General features: G+C 41.1%; 1 protein-coding gene across 3 annotated transcripts; it reads right to left on the minus strand.

The window, feature by feature from the left end:
- Positions 1-906: 906 nt before the first annotated feature.
- On the minus strand, positions 907-16,997 carry LOC136432140 (heterogeneous nuclear ribonucleoprotein R-like). 3 transcript variants are annotated; one of them, XM_066423268.1, is made up of 12 exons: positions 16,861-16,997; positions 14,763-14,929; positions 14,154-14,386; positions 13,913-14,023; positions 12,761-12,787; positions 12,322-12,407; positions 11,656-11,746; positions 11,197-11,332; positions 10,488-10,696; positions 9,349-9,498; positions 9,025-9,149; positions 907-8,655 (listed from the first exon to the last, which is right to left on the minus strand). In XM_066423268.1, the coding sequence occupies exons 2-12, from the start codon at positions 14,896-14,898 to the stop codon at positions 8,004-8,006; spliced, it is 1,956 nt and encodes a 651-aa protein (XP_066279365.1). In that variant the 5' UTR covers positions 14,899-14,929; positions 16,861-16,997; the 3' UTR covers positions 907-8,003. The 3 variants fall into 3 exon arrangements, with proteins under 3 accessions (XP_066279365.1, XP_066279284.1, XP_066279447.1); XM_066423187.1 differs by lacking the exon at positions 12,322-12,407 and adding an exon at positions 12,175-12,260 and having other exon boundaries at positions 16,861-16,996; XM_066423350.1 differs by lacking the exons at positions 12,322-12,407; positions 12,761-12,787 and adding an exon at positions 12,175-12,260 and having other exon boundaries at positions 16,861-16,996.
- Positions 16,998-17,709: the final 712 nt, after the last annotated feature.

Here is a 17,709-nt window from a genome sequence, read left to right on the forward strand (position 1 = left end):
TTCAAATAAAAAAGCTGATATCAGGCTACATTCCTGTAGACACTGCAACAAAACACCTATCCTACCACCCCACTGAAAATAGTGAAATGACAACAGCTTTTTGCCTACTGCTTGCCCAATGGTTCATACCAGATGTTAAGTTCTCAACCTCTTATTATCCTGGTACAAATAGTCAACAAAGAAAAATCCAACAAAGGGTATGTCTGCACCTTACATACAGTGTATTACGACACAAGGAGATTTAGATTCCATGTAATTAGTTACATCTTTAATGCATTCATATACAGATCGTATGTTGCCATGGGGGAGGGGGGCAGTACCACACACTATGTAGTACTCTCCAAGCAGATGTTATGACTCATTTGAGGGACTGTTCTCCTTCACTCCTACTATATTCATTTCAATTACGCTTGAGAGGAACAGGAAAACCAGTAATCATTTGCTTCGAGCTTGTCTTTTGGTAACAGGAATTCATGGGGTCAGGGTGTGCAATGGTTTCCATGTTTATTTTCTGTGACTGCGACACTTATTGTGTTTAGGTACACCGTTATTGTTTATCAGGTATACCAATGACAAGACCCTTGATTTTTGCATAGACCAATTAAGTTCTCATAACAACCATGTACTTAATGCGATACCAAGCTATTTGTTGGTAACACATCAGGGCTTTGTTTAGGACACATTGTGTGTCTCAGTTATATGTGCATCAACAATAAGACATTGTATGTACATGTAACACAAAGATGAAGTTTTGTCTTGGATTGAATGTACACACAATTGGAATGTGTGCCTAGAACAGCACATGTTTATTCAGGTACCCAGGAGTTTTATTCTGACACCCTATTTTAAGGAGGTAGTTGTGATCAATGGCTGCAATGGAATCAAGCACAACACAATACACAGATAAAAGCTTTGTACTTTTTATTGCACCTTTCTTACGACTCACATTGCTACTCTTAGTCGAGAGGATTGCACTCAACCGACTTGATACGTATAATATTCAACAGGTATTCTTACAAACTAAAAAGAAGTGGGCTAAAATAAGTGCCATTAACATACAACTGCTTCATGATAACAATGTTCATCTATGATGAGTGAGCCAGAATGTTCAAACTACTTTCAATCTCTACAAGCAATCTTTTTATTGATTCATACATCTCTTCCAGTTCAAAATTCTAGAGAACAGAACTAGATTGAGAAAAGAATATTACTGGAATCTATGCCACGCTTCACCTACAAGTTACTACAGCCAGTTCCTTATAGAACAGTGGCAAATTACTAGTGTGACCATAAGCTTGTCTGAGTGCTTGGAAAAGGCACTTAAAATATAATTAAAGACGACTATAGATCATTCAACACTCACTGATGGATCCATGACAGGCTCCCAACTCCCTTGTCTGGAAACTCAGGCTCCTTTGCAGCACAGAGCAGGTCCTCCCCTGCCTCCTCTCCTGCAGTGGGGACAAGAAATTCCCGCCCATGGAAAAGTCTGGAATTTTGGGCAGCCAAATTTCCTGCTCACTGCTTTCCTTTGAGATTCTGGATCTTGAAGTAATGAATGGGGCTGTCACACTTAAGGTGTTTCATTCAGGCAGCCAAAGTTGAAACTTTGAACTTGTTTCTCGGTTACGCTGTGCTTCTTTGAGGGCACTGATTTCTTTGTGAAATCTATAGCAACAAGAGCAGTATTTAGAATTGATATATGAATGTCTCCATGTATACAAATTAATGGAAAGGCATATTTTTTATCATCTCGCACTGTAATTGCCTTGGTGACAAAGGAAACAGCGAATTCATTGCAGCATTGCCATCAGGCTTTGGTTACAAAGAAAAGTTGTTACAATCATTTGATGGTCCCACAAAGGATGTGCATGTGGTCGTTGTGCTGTGCACACCACTGAAGATATATTTCATGGAGAGAGTGGCACTTGGATGATCATTGCCAGATAATAGTGCTTTGGAAAAGTTATTCATTTTGAAGTGTTTGAAGTATTTTCACATTTTGTACCCAAGAAACGTTGGGAAATGAAATCAGCAGCAAAAATGCAGACAAGCAGGCTGTCATGTTTGATCTTCTTTGCTATTCCATTTTTGATCGTTTCTCTCATTGGTGCAATATCTCATCATAGGTCTTGGACAAGTCTCAACATTGTTTTCATGTTGCTGGAACAGAAATTTAACCTTTTATCAAGTCTTGACACTTTCTTGTAGCAGTGAACGTTTAAGTCGTGCTTTGTAATATGTGTCATCATCAATAGATTGCTGGATAAAACATTGCCCAACTTCAAATTTACATATGAGACTTATGTGCAACTGCTTATAATTAAGATTGTTTCATTCATTTTCTCTGCTTTGAAATAGAAATGTAAAGTTCCCTCTGTTTAAACTTAATCCGTTATGTTCATTAGTATAATTATATTAATTTCGAAATTATGCAAAACTTGACCTTATGTCCCAAAATGATTAAACAACACAGTAATCAGAAGAAATAACATGTAAAACATGCAAGTATTACTCTTTACAAAAAGCTTATTGTAAGAAATAGCAAAAAATCTACATGCATAACTGATACTTGTCAACATGCAAAATTATCCGCATCATGAACCGCTGACAAAAATTTCACCATGATTTGGAATTTCTGGACATTTCAATTGGTCCATGTCATTTTTTTTTTCAGAACAAAATATTCTTTACAGCATGCAGTGCTCTTGTTATACATTGCCAATGAATTAGGATCTACAAAAATCACTTCGTGTAGTCTCAAACACCTACCACCCATTTTAAAAATCATCCTAGAACTACTTTGGAAATTTAATTTTGAGCACTCCAGAACGTTGCCAAACATGTTGTAATTGTAGGGAAAAAAAAGAATTTTTTGTAGAAAATGAACAATAAGTTTTCAGCATCAACAAGATGTTCTATCAAAATATCCATAGTCTATCTTTCAAGAACATGTACCAATCCAAAAATCCCCTTGTAGTGATGCTTTCCAAAATGCCCCAAAAGTGTAGTAAAATGCTTGATTGTTGATAGGATTGTTGAGAAATGACTGAGGTATCAAGAAATGTTTATTTTTCAGTTAAAAATGCTTGAAACACAGATCCTTACATCCCCGAATTCTCCAATTTCAGGTCTCATTACAGAAAACTAGCAGTTTTCTTTCTTTCCGGAGAATATATTGCTGGTGAAAAAAAATCATACGTGATTCCATTAGCTTTTATGCATTGAAGTCATTGGCATTTTATACCTTTGGAAATGACTTGGATTCCAAAGTTAATGAGTGTTTCATGGCTAAAATTAAGTCTATGTGGAGTGTTGGGACATAGCAATAGCTATTTAGGAAACAGTTCAGACTTTCAATGGTATAAAAGCAATATGTTGATATACTGGGGATGTAACAAGAAAACAAACCATGTTTATGGCAGTAAAGGGGGGGGGGGAAGAGATAGCTGTTGTTTCATCCTATTACTCATTGAAAAAGTCGGTTGAATTTTTTAAATACAAGACAGCTGACCCATGTCATCAAACAAACATGGCAGCATCCGTCACCCTGAGGGTAAAACAAGTTCTGCCATTCCTTAAATCATAAACCTTTTATAAATTGTACTGTGGCCAACCCATATCACAACACAGGCTTTCAAATCAGTTCACAATTGGAAGGTTAAGCTTCTTTCTATGCCTATAAATGTCACATTCCATAGCTGTAGGTCTCTTTAGGTATTTTGTCCAGCACAAACATGAACTTTGAAACCACCAAAACTTACATTAAGTTTGACATTTAATCAATTAAGGACAACTGTTCTGCATTTCGACATAGTTTTCAGTCATCTTGTGTACTTTTCTGCACCATATCCTAGATGCCTTAGTGAAAGTGTCTGCTTTTCAGTGGCATTTGCTTGAAAATAAATGGATAAGTGTGCCGGGGGGATTCTTGTGATTCAGGTGGTATCTTTATATCCATAGAAACATTCCACTCTTTTTGGTGTGGTGACACGATCATATTACATGTATACAAAATCTTTACCAGAAATAGGCTGCGTGGACTACATATTATAAATTGTGAGCAATTGCTTTTTGCCTTGCATATAGAAATCATGTCTTAAATGATTCATCAAGGCTCTGTTCATTGTAGTCATTAAATTTGACTGAGAGAAGAGCACATGGCCATTTGGAATATTGTACTTCCTTCTCCAGAACACTTTTGCATGCTTCTTGCACGGATCAATTTATCATCTAGTGTATGGTGCCAGCAAAAATTGGGCCCTTGCTTCTGTGTGCATGATATTTCACTGGGAGTGGCAAATTCGTGGTGCAGTGCCTTAACTGGGTGGTGAAACTTTCTACATAAATTTGATTTTGTGGCAGTGTTTCACTTTTCAATACCGAGTTGGCAATTTTGTAGCATTCTGGATACTGGCTTCACAGAACACATTCCATTCTGTTACTGTTGCCTTCTTCACTAATTTTGGACATAGAACACTTCCAGGTCTGAAAGAGCTTAATTTCCCACTCAACCTTTGGAGAGATAAAGAAATTACTTCTCCAAACACATCAAAAGAAATAAACCAAACTGTCTCTAATTCTTGATGCTTTTTTCAGGTATGGGATTCTTGGTTTCCAGTATAGGCCTAAGCCAAACTGCAAAATTGGTTGTTGTCAGTTCTTCCCTTATTGTGGGTGCATTGTACACTACTAATAAAGAATGTCAATTTCTTCCCTTATTGCAGGTGCATACACCACTAAAAGAAGGTTTATGTTTCATCTCATCTCAAGTGTTGTTGAGCTTAGTTCAGCAAGGCTCAAAACATGTTCTCTATAACTTGCACAAAGTCGACAAGGTTAATCAAATGGATACCGTCAACTGATTTTGTCATTTGGAGACTCCAATTTCACTTTGCAATCAAACTGGAACTCACATGGACACTGTATTTATCACAACAGGTTGAAATGGCATTTAAGCATCTGTACAGACAGTTTCTTTGAAGAAAAAAAACTGTTCTTAGTGGCAAATGTGATAGATGTTGGCACATTGGCAACCAAATCTTTAGTTTGTTTTTTTGGCACACTGTCAGACAGATAAGCCAAAGAGGCTCGGTTGGCGTCACTCCAGTCATGGTAGGAATATAGTATCAAGCGCCTTTCCCAAGGGCACGACATCAGGTCTTGGTGATTATCAAACCTGGGACCTATTGGTTCTGAGTCCAACGCTCTACTTGACACCTTGGGCAAAAAAGTAAGGGTTTGGTTTCAATGGCAAAATCTAACAGCAAAGGTACTGTGGGCATGGGGTAGGGATTTAATGTGGAAACCAATGGTCTGTGGAAGGGGGTGAATTTTAATTTGATGACTAACCTTTTGTCTCATATCTATAATTCTTGATTGCACAAAAGAAAAGGCAGTTTATAATCACAGCTACACTAGTTAATTGGCACTTGAATCAAAGATGGTTTGTGGAAATGTTGATTGATGTTTTTGTCATAGGTAACTTATGAACAAGTGGGATGCAAACCAGTCAAACTGAAATAGCAATCACATTTGCAGGATAGGCACCAATTCAAAGTTTTAATATTGAGCTTTAAGTGGTGGAGTTTTTTTAAAGTTTCACAGAATACTGTAACTTCTTTCATTATCGTCAATGTAACTATACAGATGCCTTAAGACAATGTCAATGGGGTGAAATTGTGTTGTAGTTTGGCTGAGACATCTTTCTGGATTTAGTTAGTTGTCTCTTTAAATTCTGTAAGCTCTTCCACGAACAAAGAGGCTAAGTATTCTGGGCCCCTTTCCCAGCAAACTGTCGTAACATCTTCAAAACATACAAACACATGTTTCAATATACTTTTTGCATGAATCAAGTCGAGAAGGAAAAACAGACAGAACACAGCTCTTGGGAAGGACACATAAGACAGTGTACATAAGGATGTGGACATTGAAACCGGTTAGTCCCCACATTCCCATCCCAGAAAGAAACAGCACAACAATAATATGATGAAATGAAATAGGCATACTTAATAAGGGGTTCTTTTTTAGATCAACGAAATCGTGAAATTAGTGTTTAAATGTGCTTGGGGACTTATCGAGATCTCGCCCCAGATGGCAACAATGAAAAATTTCCTTTCACATCCAGTTTTCTGGTGAAACTCTCTACTTTTCCTGTGATATCAAAATGTGTTTTGATTCATCTTTATCATGAAGCAGGCAGATGTAAAAAAACATGATTTGATTCATCTTTATCATGAAGCAAGCAGATTTTTTTTAGATTGTTGTGTATGTCTGATTTCTCATTTAAGAAATATGTTCCCCCATTACCCAACCCAATGGCTAATTCAACCCAAACTTATCTAAAGGTAAGGGGCAAATTTAGGAGTTCTGCTAATTTTTCCTGATATAAAAACGTGATTTGATTCTTCTATATCATGAAGCAGGTAGATATTTTCGTTCTCTGATTATGTCTGATTTCTCATTTTAAGAAATTTGTTCCCCATCAACCAAACCCCACCGCTTACTCTACTTCACCTGCAGTCAGTCCTCCGGTCCCCGGTTCTGTCCAACACGAGCAGCATTGGGCACAGAAGCGAGGCAGCGCCTGCCGCGAGGGTGGACACCCACGGTCAGTAGCGCCACCTGCCACAAAAGCCATCACATGCAGACAAGTGTTAAACAGCACGCAAACACTCCACAACACCATGGTCCACACCACCCAACCACCCACCCACCCACCAAACATGGCCAACATTTCCTACAAGGATGATTAAACACTTAAACAGTTAACCCATCCATACTTTATACCGAGGTACGTAAACTTACCTTTGCTGCAGTTGGTCAGGCAAGGGTTTTGTTTTTTAGTTTGGGGGGCATGTGTGGTATATTTCTGAGTTTCAAGGGGACTGGGAGTGTTTTTGTGTGGTAAATAAATGGGTCAATAAGACTTTATTTTCCGTGTGTAGGGGGTAGACAGGGTGTTCTTGGAACTTTGTTCTTTCAGCTCTCCATTTTGCAGTGCTTACTTTCTCTGGAGTTTGCAGGGTTTTCAGGACGATCGTTTTGTCTTTTTCAGGAACGTTTTCAGCAGCAGAGGACTAGTGGTGTCAATGGGTGACAATCTGGAATACTATAACCTACAATGAAAAAGACAATATTGGACTGAATTTCAGTCCAACAATAAAATGCGAGACAGAATGTCAAGAAATTGTAGACATTTGTTGCTTTTTTAGCCTTTTTTTCACCATGTTTTGGGTGGCTACTTTCTTTATTTAATGATTTCAAGGTATGGATTAAAGGATACAATGATTACACATATATAGGTTACGTTCTACCAAACATTACGCCAATCCACTACACAGTTGTTTCTAATTGACTTTCCAGTTTGCTCTACTTTCCAAATAAAACAAACAGTTGAATAAGTCTACTTTAACTTTCTAGAGATATAAAAAGGTTGCAAGAGGAATAGGCCTAAATAAAAAAGTTTGTCTACAACACACACGTCGCTTCGGCGTCTGGAAATTCAGAACTAACCGGGCGACACAAACACTTTGGCAAATTTACAGCAAAGTTAGTCGGGTGAAACCCTCTGACAAGTTTAAGAGCCTGGATTGAAATCTGCTGTTGATGAGAGAGAATAGGTAAGTCCTGCGAAGTCTCGTCGAAAGGGTTAAATCCAATAAAGTCTTTCCTTAGGCAATTCTGGAGTTTTTTAAGTCCAGGCAGCCAGACAGAATAGAGCAATCACATGGAATGATTCACAAAAATTCACAGCACAAGCTTTCACTACTATGGTAATCCTAAGAAAGATATACTTGGTATACTCCAAAAGATCTTCATGTGGGGACTTTCGTCAAAGGAGAATGGATATAAAGTCATGTGGGCGGTACGTAAAGAGGATGCCAGTTTCCAATAATTATCTTCCATGATGGCCAAAACAGAGGTAGTTATCAGGGCCGACATCAGATTTCGTGTCATCCAATTTGGAAGTACCAGCCAAGAAGAGAGGAACCCTTTCCTTCCTATTTCCACTGCTGGCCGTAGGAGTCCTGGTACCATTCCTGACCTCCGCTGGAAGATCCGCCGCTGTAGCCCTGGCCGCCCCAGTCCTGGCTGGCGAGAGGCTGTTGAGCAATGGGAGCAGACTGCCACTGGCCTCCTCCTTGGTTGTTGGCACGGCGTTTTGTGTCGGGCCCCTGATTTCCCTGCCCGTCAGCCTTCCTCTTGGCGCCCCCCCTAGTGCCACCCCCACGGCCGCCCCCGCGACCCCCTCTACCGCGCTGCTGCGTCCCCCCTCGGCCGCCACGGCCTCCCCGGGCGGCCCCGCCTCGCGGCGAGAAGCCAGCACGGCCCCGGGGAGCACCACGGGGTCCCATGCCCCCGCGGGGAGGGCCCATCGGACCACCACGGCCCCGGCCGCCGCGGCCACCATAACCACCACCATAGCCATAGTCATCGTAACGGTCGTAACCGCCACCATAGTAAGGGTCATTGTAGTAGGGGTCGTCGTAACCCCCACGGTAGTCCTCGGCGTATCCCCCATAGCCATAGTCGTCATAGCCACCGCCATAGCCATAGTCGCCCCTGTAGTCTCCACCGCGGCGGTCGAAACCACCACGGCCTCGACCACGCATGGGGCCCCCGCGGCCGGCACCGTAGCCATCATAGTCATAGCTGAAAAACACAAGCGTACATCAAATGCTGGGTGTGCTGATTTTTCCTTATTTACATCAACGTGTATACAATATCAGACCAGACCATGCATGGGGCATAGTGTCTAATCTTACACATTGCTTCTTGCAATGTTCCTGTTTGAACATCTGTCATCACACAATTATCAAATAATGGCTAGTCATACAAAGATCTCATGCTTGGTTTTGATAGGCATGATACCAGTGTCTTTGACAGAAATATAGACTTTCTTTTTACTCGAAACCAAGCTTTTTCAATTCACCAAGTCATACTACTGGCATGGTATCAAAACTATTGATGCATTGGGAACAATTACACAAGGACTAAGGACAAATGTAGCTCGTTGCTTACCCGCCCATCATCTTTTCCTGCTCTCTCTGCCTCTTCCTCTCCTTCTTCTTCTCCGATGGTGGCTTGGCCAGTGAGATTTCCATCGCAGAACCTTCCAGCTCCTTGCCATTCAGATCTTCCATGGCCTGTCAGACAGAAATGTGTGTCAGTAACGTGACAATGAAAAACAATCAAATAAGTCAATTGTTCTCAAGCATCAGGGTCTGGGGCATGGTGGCTACAGACATGAAAAAAACAATACAGTACTATCAAAACTAGCGGACTTAAAGATTAAAAAGGAAGAGTTTTTGTCTTCAATGGTAGCAAAACTACAAGAATACCAACCTTGATGGCATCTTCTCTGTTCTCGAAGTGGACGAAGGCGTAGTCCTTGATCTTTTTGACTCTCTCGACCGTGCCGTACGGCTCGAACTTGGCCTGGATGATCTCCTCTGCAGCTTCAACTGCGAGGTTCCTGACGTACAGCACCTTAACCTGTTGGGCAGGAGGCAGAGCGACTGTTAACGACTGCCCAGAGAGGTGGCTTCTGCACAACACTGTCTACCTATACCCTCTGAACTATGCCCCTTAGCTATGAGGGGGGAGGCAGCGCGCGCGGAGGGTCACGGAGACGCCCATGGGGGTGGCACAGTAGGGGGGGTCAACCAAGAGGAGGGCCAGCGGACAGGGAAGGGCCGCGGCCGTCCCCGATCCAGTATACCTGAATTCCTGGATAGGGGTGTTACTTGTTTCCACTGCTGAAAACCATTGAAACATTTCAAGTGAAATGACAGTTACAGAGAGAGACACCACACACAAACACACACACATGCACACAACCGTCCCTTTGCTTATAGCGTACAACAAAACCCTGGAAGGCTTTTGGATGCAAGGTGAACATGTCAAACAGCATTTTTCAGTTCAGACACATTTTCCAGTGGATGATCTTGCAATAATCCCTTTGACTTCACCACAATGCTCACCATAATGTTCTGGCATCACCTTCAATCATAACAAGGAAGTGGAGTGAACGGATTTAACAAGCTTCAAGTTCAGCAAAGCAAATCAGTCCACTCCTGTTTTTCCACATCGAATTCTGGAGTTGACAGCAAAGTCAGAATGGCTCACATTCTACAAGAAGTCAAAGAGGCATGAGGAAGAACACAGCAACACATCCCAACCCTCCTCCATTTTCCAAACAACCTATTACATTTCAAATCTACAGGCTTGCCGTGAAGAACAGATTTAGTGGACCAAGATATCAATCTCCAATCAGATCTGTCGGTGGCAATGACAGTTCAAGCTGTCAAAAGCAGTATAAGTGGCCAATAATACTTGGATACTGTCATTGCCACCAACAGCTTTGCTTGGAGATAACCAAGATACTGTATAGTATTTCTGGTAAAATAATGCTGTGTTCTTCCTCAAAAAAACGCAAAGATCACCCCCTGGGCTCAGTGGTTGACCATTTTCCGTCCACTGACCTTCGACATGACCTCGTCGTCTGGCTCTTCGATGGGATCAGCCCAGTCAACTGTGACCGTGATGTTTCCCCAGACCTTGATGCGGCCGCTCATGAGCCTTCGCCTGGCCAGCGATGCCTCCTTGTGTGACAGGTACTCCAGGAAGGCAAAGCCCCGGTTCTTTCTCTTGTCCTCAGGCATGTAGTAGATGATCACATCCTTCAGACCATCTGCAGAAAAGGGAAGACAACATGGTTTAACCTTCTCCCTGCTGCCGATGTAACCAATTAAGAATTGGGGGCCGAACAGCTTCATCAGTGTGCTTAAGACTAAACCTTGTAGTATATGATCACATCCTTAAGCCCGTCCATCGAACAGTGAAGGCAACATGTTTTAACCTTCTCCTTGCTGCCTAATTATGTAACCAATAGAGAATTGGGTACTGAACTGCACTTCAGTGTACTAAAGGTTAAACCTAACATGCTCAAACCCCTAACTAACATTCACATGGATCTAATTTCATGGAGTGGAAACAAACTTTTCACTGTTTTAAGTTTGAGATAATACTACTGCACAATAACAGATGTGGAGAAGAAACACAAAAATAAACCACCACAAATATCTAGAGATTTACCTTTTTTTACAAAAAAGCAAACATTTCCTGATAATTCCTAGCCCAAACCTTGGATTTAAGGTAGCTGGTATAAAATCAAAGACGAAAGGAACTCACTTGTGACTTTGCCAAACTCTTCCATGATCTCCTGCTTGCTCTTGTTCTTGGGGATAGAGCCCACGAACAGCCGGTTGTTGGCCACTGAGATGCACACGCCCAGCCAGCGTCCCTTTCTGATCTCGTAATTGTCGAGCTGAAGAGATTAACAAGGAAAACAATAAGTGTTTTACTTAAGAGGAGCTGGACTTTCGATATAGTGATCTAGGTGTATGAATATCTATCTTTGGCAAATATGCTGGTATGCTACAGAAGTTTTCTTGAAATTCGAATGTAGGGGCAAAAGTCATTAGGATCTTACACATACAAGATCTTAACATTCTCCCTGCTGCCCAACTCTGTAACCAGTAAGGACCTGGGTGCCAAATGGATACTTCAGAGTGCTAAAGGATAAAAAGGTACTTTCTAAAAGTTTGCGAATCAACCAGTCATTCTGCTAAAACTTAAGGTTACCCTTACCTGTTTGACAGCGTCCTGTGCAGATTCCTTTGTCGTATACGTGACGAAAGCGTAGCCTCTGTTCTGTCCGCTGAGTGGGTCCATCATCAGCCTACAATGTGGGGAGGGGGAATTTTGTCTTTGTGCTAACTGGGCTTACACGTTATGATGGTTTACATTTAATATTACAATGCCCAGCTGCACAGAGAAGTATTACTGCATTCAAAAAAGGGAAAACATTTTTGGTAAGAAAAGGACAAAATATTCACTAAAACAAAGAGAAGGCAAACCACTCTTCAGTTTAGAGAATATAAAAGCTTTCATAGACATAAGAAAAACTTCATAGTGCAGCTAGATTGCTTACATGGAAATTTTAGACCACTTGTTTAGTACACTCAAGAATTTAGTTTTACATACAAAAACTTGAAGTTAATGCCTTAAAGTTAAGTTTGAAGATAGAACACTGGCAGCCACTTCATCCGATTACAAGAGAGGGCAGACAAGATATGATAGGACAACTCACAAGTTCTTGGGACATACCTGAGGTCAAAGATGGGTCCGGGCTTCTCAAACAGAGGAATGAGCTCATCTTCAAACATGTCTCTCGGTATCTTACTGACAAACACCTGTGCCAACAATAAAACCAAGCAGGGAGGCTTAAATACGAGACACGAGAGGGAAACCTACCTGAGGTCAAAGATGGTTCCACATTTCTCAAACAGTGGTATGAGCTCATCTTCATACATGTCCCTCGGAATCTTACCAACAAACACCTGTATAAAGAGCACATCAGTGTAAGACCAGCCAGACCACAACCTTACCAGGGCCAGCCCAATGCCAAGTTGTGTTGCTGCATTTCTTTTTCCGAATAAAGACTTTGCCGAAATTTCACAAACTCAAAGACAACAGTTCCTTCCTTGTATCCCATAAAATATGCGATTTTCAGTTCCGAAAGTTAATTTTGTTTCCGATTCAAAGAATTGCCCAAACAACATTAGCCTGGCCCATCTGACTCTCAGCTCACTGAGCGTAACCTCCCATCGAAAAAGTCAGCAAATTGTCAGTTTGAAAATTGTCAGGAATTCTGAACATCAAACGAGCAGCCAGGAAGAAAAGTTGGACTTGCCATGCTACTCTGGGAGGTATGTCCTTGCTGAAACGGTAGAAAGCAACGTTGTGAAACTTTGCTCTCCAAGAAGAACAAAAGTGAATCACAAGTTTCAACCACCAACTTTCCATTCGACTTTTTCCTCTCTGTTTTTGATGTGTGATGTTTGATATGCCATTGAAAGAAACGTGCCGAAAGAAACTTCCACAATGTCAGGAAAGAAAGTTGGATTATACAATCACAGGGCTCAAATAATTTCTCTATCATCAAACGCTTCATTGGAGGTTATATCACATCCGATCAAATTTCGGTGTCTATCAAGTCATGTCTTAAAATCAAGTGAAATTTTGACTGAGGAAATGTCATAACCTATGTATTTGACAGCAATATCCTTTCTTAATTTGAGCCCTGTACTCAAGACACTAGCATGGTAGAAGTATTCCATTGCGATAATACATCTTTGTTTGAGGTTGTATATAGTTTTTCATGCTGATTTGTATCCAGAGGACTAACCGATAGGAGTGCTACATGTATGTTCCGGGACACTAAAATTACTACAACTACCTCTGTGCAAAAGAAGCAGGTATGTGCAAGTCAATGCCAAGTCAACTCGCACAGATCATGCTCAAAACTAGCAACAGCAAAAGCTGTTATGAAAGAAAAACTGGTCAGCTATCAGTCCCAACAGGTTTTAGTGCTCAAGACAAAGGCATTGTTGTAGCAAGATTCAAAAGTGCAAGACAATCAGAAGCTACAAGCTATTGCAACAGAAAAGAACTCTACTTCCTAGCTGGACTATGTCTAGTATCTCTAATATCGGCTATTGCAATACAAGGTAAAACATTGTAGATGCGTTCGACAAACTTTCTTCAACTTTAAAATGAATTGGTAACAGCATTCAACTGAGAAATGTTGAAGTTCTAAAATTACAATTACAAATCTTTTCTCCTTGATGATTAAATCCATTCCAAAGACAGGTATACTTGGTATAGCTGTCTTTTTAACATGCATGTTATTAGTACCCGTTCATGGTAATTTCAATGTATTTCCAATCATCCTGTTACTGCATGACTTGCATGGGCAAGCTGCAAATTAACATAATTACAAAGACCAACCTAGGCTATTTTACATATCAGAGATGTGACAATAAGCATGTCACAGCGATCATACCTGTGTGAGCTTGTCTGTCATTTCTTTCTCTTCCTCCTCCGTGACAGGCATGGCGTACTTGCGCTGCCCCGTCGTCACATCGAGTTTGTACCCCGTTCTGTCCAGGATTTCCTAGAAAACGTGATAAAGATGTTAGCATTGTTTTGAGAGTCTTGCAGTATCACAACTGTCTTTATCTTATAGCAGCTACCATACTAACTCCAAATGTGAAATAATCAAGGGAATAAGAAACAAATCTTACTTTTATTTTTGTCTCGTCAGGTCCCTTCTTCGAAGCATCGCCCTGCTGGTTCTGTTTGTTCTTGTTCCGTTGCCGGTAGGTCTTCATGACTCCGCACAGAAACGCACTCTTGTTCTGTACATGTGATAGGTCGCTCTCGGCGAACTGTTTCAGGACGTCTTGGGCGCCCGACTCGTCGAACTCACGCAGAGCGTCCAACGCTCTCTCGTCCAGGTCCCCAGGTGAAAGAACATCTACGAAGAATATACTGCGTTAGAAAGTAGCCTAAGAAAAATACAAAAATGTCCCTGTCCCCTGAAAAATTGCGGCTATTCATTTAAGAAACAATAAAAAGTATTGTCTATTATCAAAGTATCATCTGTTTGCTTAAGCAAGTCTAAAGATGATATCTGTGGAAGAAACAGTTATTTTCAAAAAATCACTAAGTTCATTCATTTTTGCAGGATCTTAATTTTGCAGAGTTTTGAAAAATTCTTTAGCACAGTACCTGTAGTAATAAAATCTATAGGAACACATGTTGTGATTTCATGAATTCGCTGTGGAGAGGTAACCATAAAAGTCCTCTTACTCCCTTTGGAAGAGCAAGATCGAATACACAAAGAGACCTACCTTCTTCATACATCTTGGTCAGCGCCTCCTGTACGGACGCCAGCAGGCCCTGCTCGCCGCTCTGCGACGTCTCCATGGGCTCCTGCTGCTCAGTCTCCTCCATGGCCTGCGGTTGGTCCTCGCCTTCTGCAGACATGGCAGATACGGTATGTTCCCACAGCTACGTACTGAGGAACGGCACACAGTTATACACACTGCACCACAGGAAAGCCACACAAAGTCACACAAGTGTTGTATCATTATCATCAACGAAAAGACATACCCCTGAACCAAATACTACACAGAATAAAACTGCAAGTCTAGCAAGGGGCTATCAGGACGTTTCGGCACCTTGACAGTTGGGCCACTACTACTACTACTAGTGCTAGTCAAATCAGAACAGTTCAGCTCTAGGCTTTAGACGGGTTATACCCTCCTGCCAAGACCTGGTGCAGAATCGTACTGATCAGCTAGGGTCCAGGTGCCGAAACATCATGGAATCCAAGCTAGTCTACTAGGCAAGGGTGATAGACTATGACAAACTATGACTAGTAACAGACCTGACAAAAAGATGCACACAAGACTCAACTGGACCTACCGAAGTTCTCGCCACTGAACTGACCAGGTGTTCAACACCTGGCTCTTTTATACACCATAATTGTTTAATTGCCATTGATCGTTCACATGCTAGCCCTTTCATTTCTCATGCAAATTACTTTAATTTTCACCCATGGGAACTGAAGACCCATCTGTGAGGTGTCAGTTCCATGTTTTGACTACTACCTTTAAAGAATAACAAGGTATAATTGCCTGTCTAGCCACCCCATCTGCTTCAAATAACAAATCTCAAAATAAAATCTACTCTCTGTTTACAGTATAAATCATATTTGCTTAGCACTGATTACTGTGTAACATTTTCCCGAAGTATTTAAGCAGTGATTGGTATTTCTTGGAATTCCATTGTCAAATAATTGAGACCATCGTTCAGGTTTTGCTAGTTTAACTTTAAGTTGCCATTAGTTTTATTTCGTGTTGCCACATCCCCAACAAAGGAAAATTAAATGTTCATCTACTAGATCACAAAAGGCCCCAGATCCCTTTTCCTCGTCGTATTACCAAAATCTGAGAGCCACCAAAATATGTCAGATTATGCTAATCTACATCAGAAGGTTAATCTGAACATGCCTAAAATGGATCAAATCATTACGAAAACGTAATGTTTTGATCAGGTGTAAAAAAATACAGGTGTAAAGTGCATGTTTTTGCCATGCTGGGCTGAGTCCACGTGCAACGCCATGCTGCATAATGAGTGTTGATTTATTCATGACTCACAGACGGCAACACAAAGGGACGCGAAACCCACGCCGTGCCCTTCCTTCACACAAAGGAAAACGTGGCCTTTCTGCATTTTACTACAAATCGTACAATTCAGATAATTCTTTCACATTTGCAAGAGATATTTGGGTCTCAGTATGATGAGGAAGGCAGAAGGAATCTTTAGTGTAGCGAGAAAAATTATTATTATGCCACAAGCTGTCAAAACGCATGGCGTCCCCCACGCCCGAAACCCAGACAAAGGCGGCATAATTTCCCCTCCCTACATTCACAGGGCGATCACTAAAAAGAACTTCTTTAAAATCATCTAGATCTGCATAAATTCTAGTTCCCTGTGTATGAACAGGATGCAGCCAAAGATCTGTATGTATTTTGAACCGCGTGATGCGATATACGTTTTTTTACGAGGCCTTAAAATACCCAGGCATGGCGGCGATATTGAGGCGTCCAACCAACAACATTCTCGACGCATTTACCACAGAAATCACACAGTACTCCACTTAAAAACAAAACAGAGGCTTTCTAAATCTTAAATCAGCTGTGGGGAAATATTAAAGAGATCGCTGATATCCAATATTGTGTTTTTAACAGCGAAACCTCAAGACAAAAAGAAGCCGGCTTGCTGAAGAAAACGTGGCAAACATAAACGCCCGTAGACGCCGCAGTCACAAGCGTATCATTCATTCAAGGATTTCTCACGAATAAAACCACACGGAAAAAAATATTTTATAGCAACTAATATGATATTATATCTAGTTTATCTATGTACGGAAATACAACTTACCTAAAGGAAAGTAAACCAGGAATTGGAAGAAATATGGGGGGAAATCGCGCACGACAGTTTCAGCTCCGTCAAAATGGCGACTTCACAAAGCTTGACCCAACTACGGGGTTTCCGTGAATGAATTGCACGGTTTGGAAAATGCGCGGGAAAAATTTAAAGCACGTGACTAAACAAAGGCGCGGTCTTGAGATCAAAGTTCACTTTCACTTGATTGGTGATTTCCAAGCAGATGTTGAGGTTGATGATTGTGATTTCTTCCGGCCGGATTTTCGTGCAATCTTCGTAGCCTCTACCAGGCCTTCTTAAGGGGGTATGGATCGTAAATTCGGCATAAAAGTTCAATAATTGGCCAGAAGAATCAGTCCAAGGGAAATGAAATAATGAAACCTATGGTGGTCAAACTCTCCTGGTATTAAAGGTCATTAAAGTATTCTCCCTATAACCAGCTCAGTCAGTCTGGTAGAGACTACAATCTTCTGGGTAGAGGACTGTCTAAAAAAAAAAAATATCCTTGCTCAAACCACCTCCTTGATCAAACAACTGTTGGTCTGTTTTGTAGCCATCGGCCCCCTTCCATGACGAGAGGGGGGTCACGATAATGCCATCGTGCAACATCAATGCGCTGTTTAGGAAGAAATTGCATAGATTGATAGAATAATAAATCATATATTTAACCTCCTTGCCATAATGGACATAATGAAATCAAGAACCAAGGAGGTTGCCTTGATGAAAAGTAAGGATCATTTTGAAATTCCTGTATCCGGATTAAAACCTTCATTAGGTTTAAGTCTACCCTCATTAGAGGAATCAATAATTACGTCACAAACATCATGAACATATCCGTTATCA

Source organism: Branchiostoma lanceolatum, chromosome 1 (assembly GCF_035083965.1).
Source record: "Branchiostoma lanceolatum isolate klBraLanc5 chromosome 1, klBraLanc5.hap2, whole genome shotgun sequence".
Classification (NCBI taxonomy): domain Eukaryota; kingdom Metazoa; phylum Chordata; class Leptocardii; order Amphioxiformes; family Branchiostomatidae; genus Branchiostoma; species Branchiostoma lanceolatum.

Excerpts from the sequence above, each read along its gene's own strand:
- LOC136432140 (XM_066423268.1), bottom strand. The coding sequence starts at position 14,898 with ATGTCTGCAGAAGGCGAGGACCAACCGCAGGCCATGGAGGAGACTGAG. Across the intron at positions 11,333-11,655 it reads CACAGGACGCTGTCAAACAG|CTCGACAATTACGAGATCAG; the intron begins GTAAGGGTAACC and ends TAATCTCTTCAG. Across the intron at positions 9,150-9,348 it reads ACAGAGAAGATGCCATCAAG|GCCATGGAAGATCTGAATGG; the intron begins GTTGGTATTCTT and ends TCTGTCTGACAG.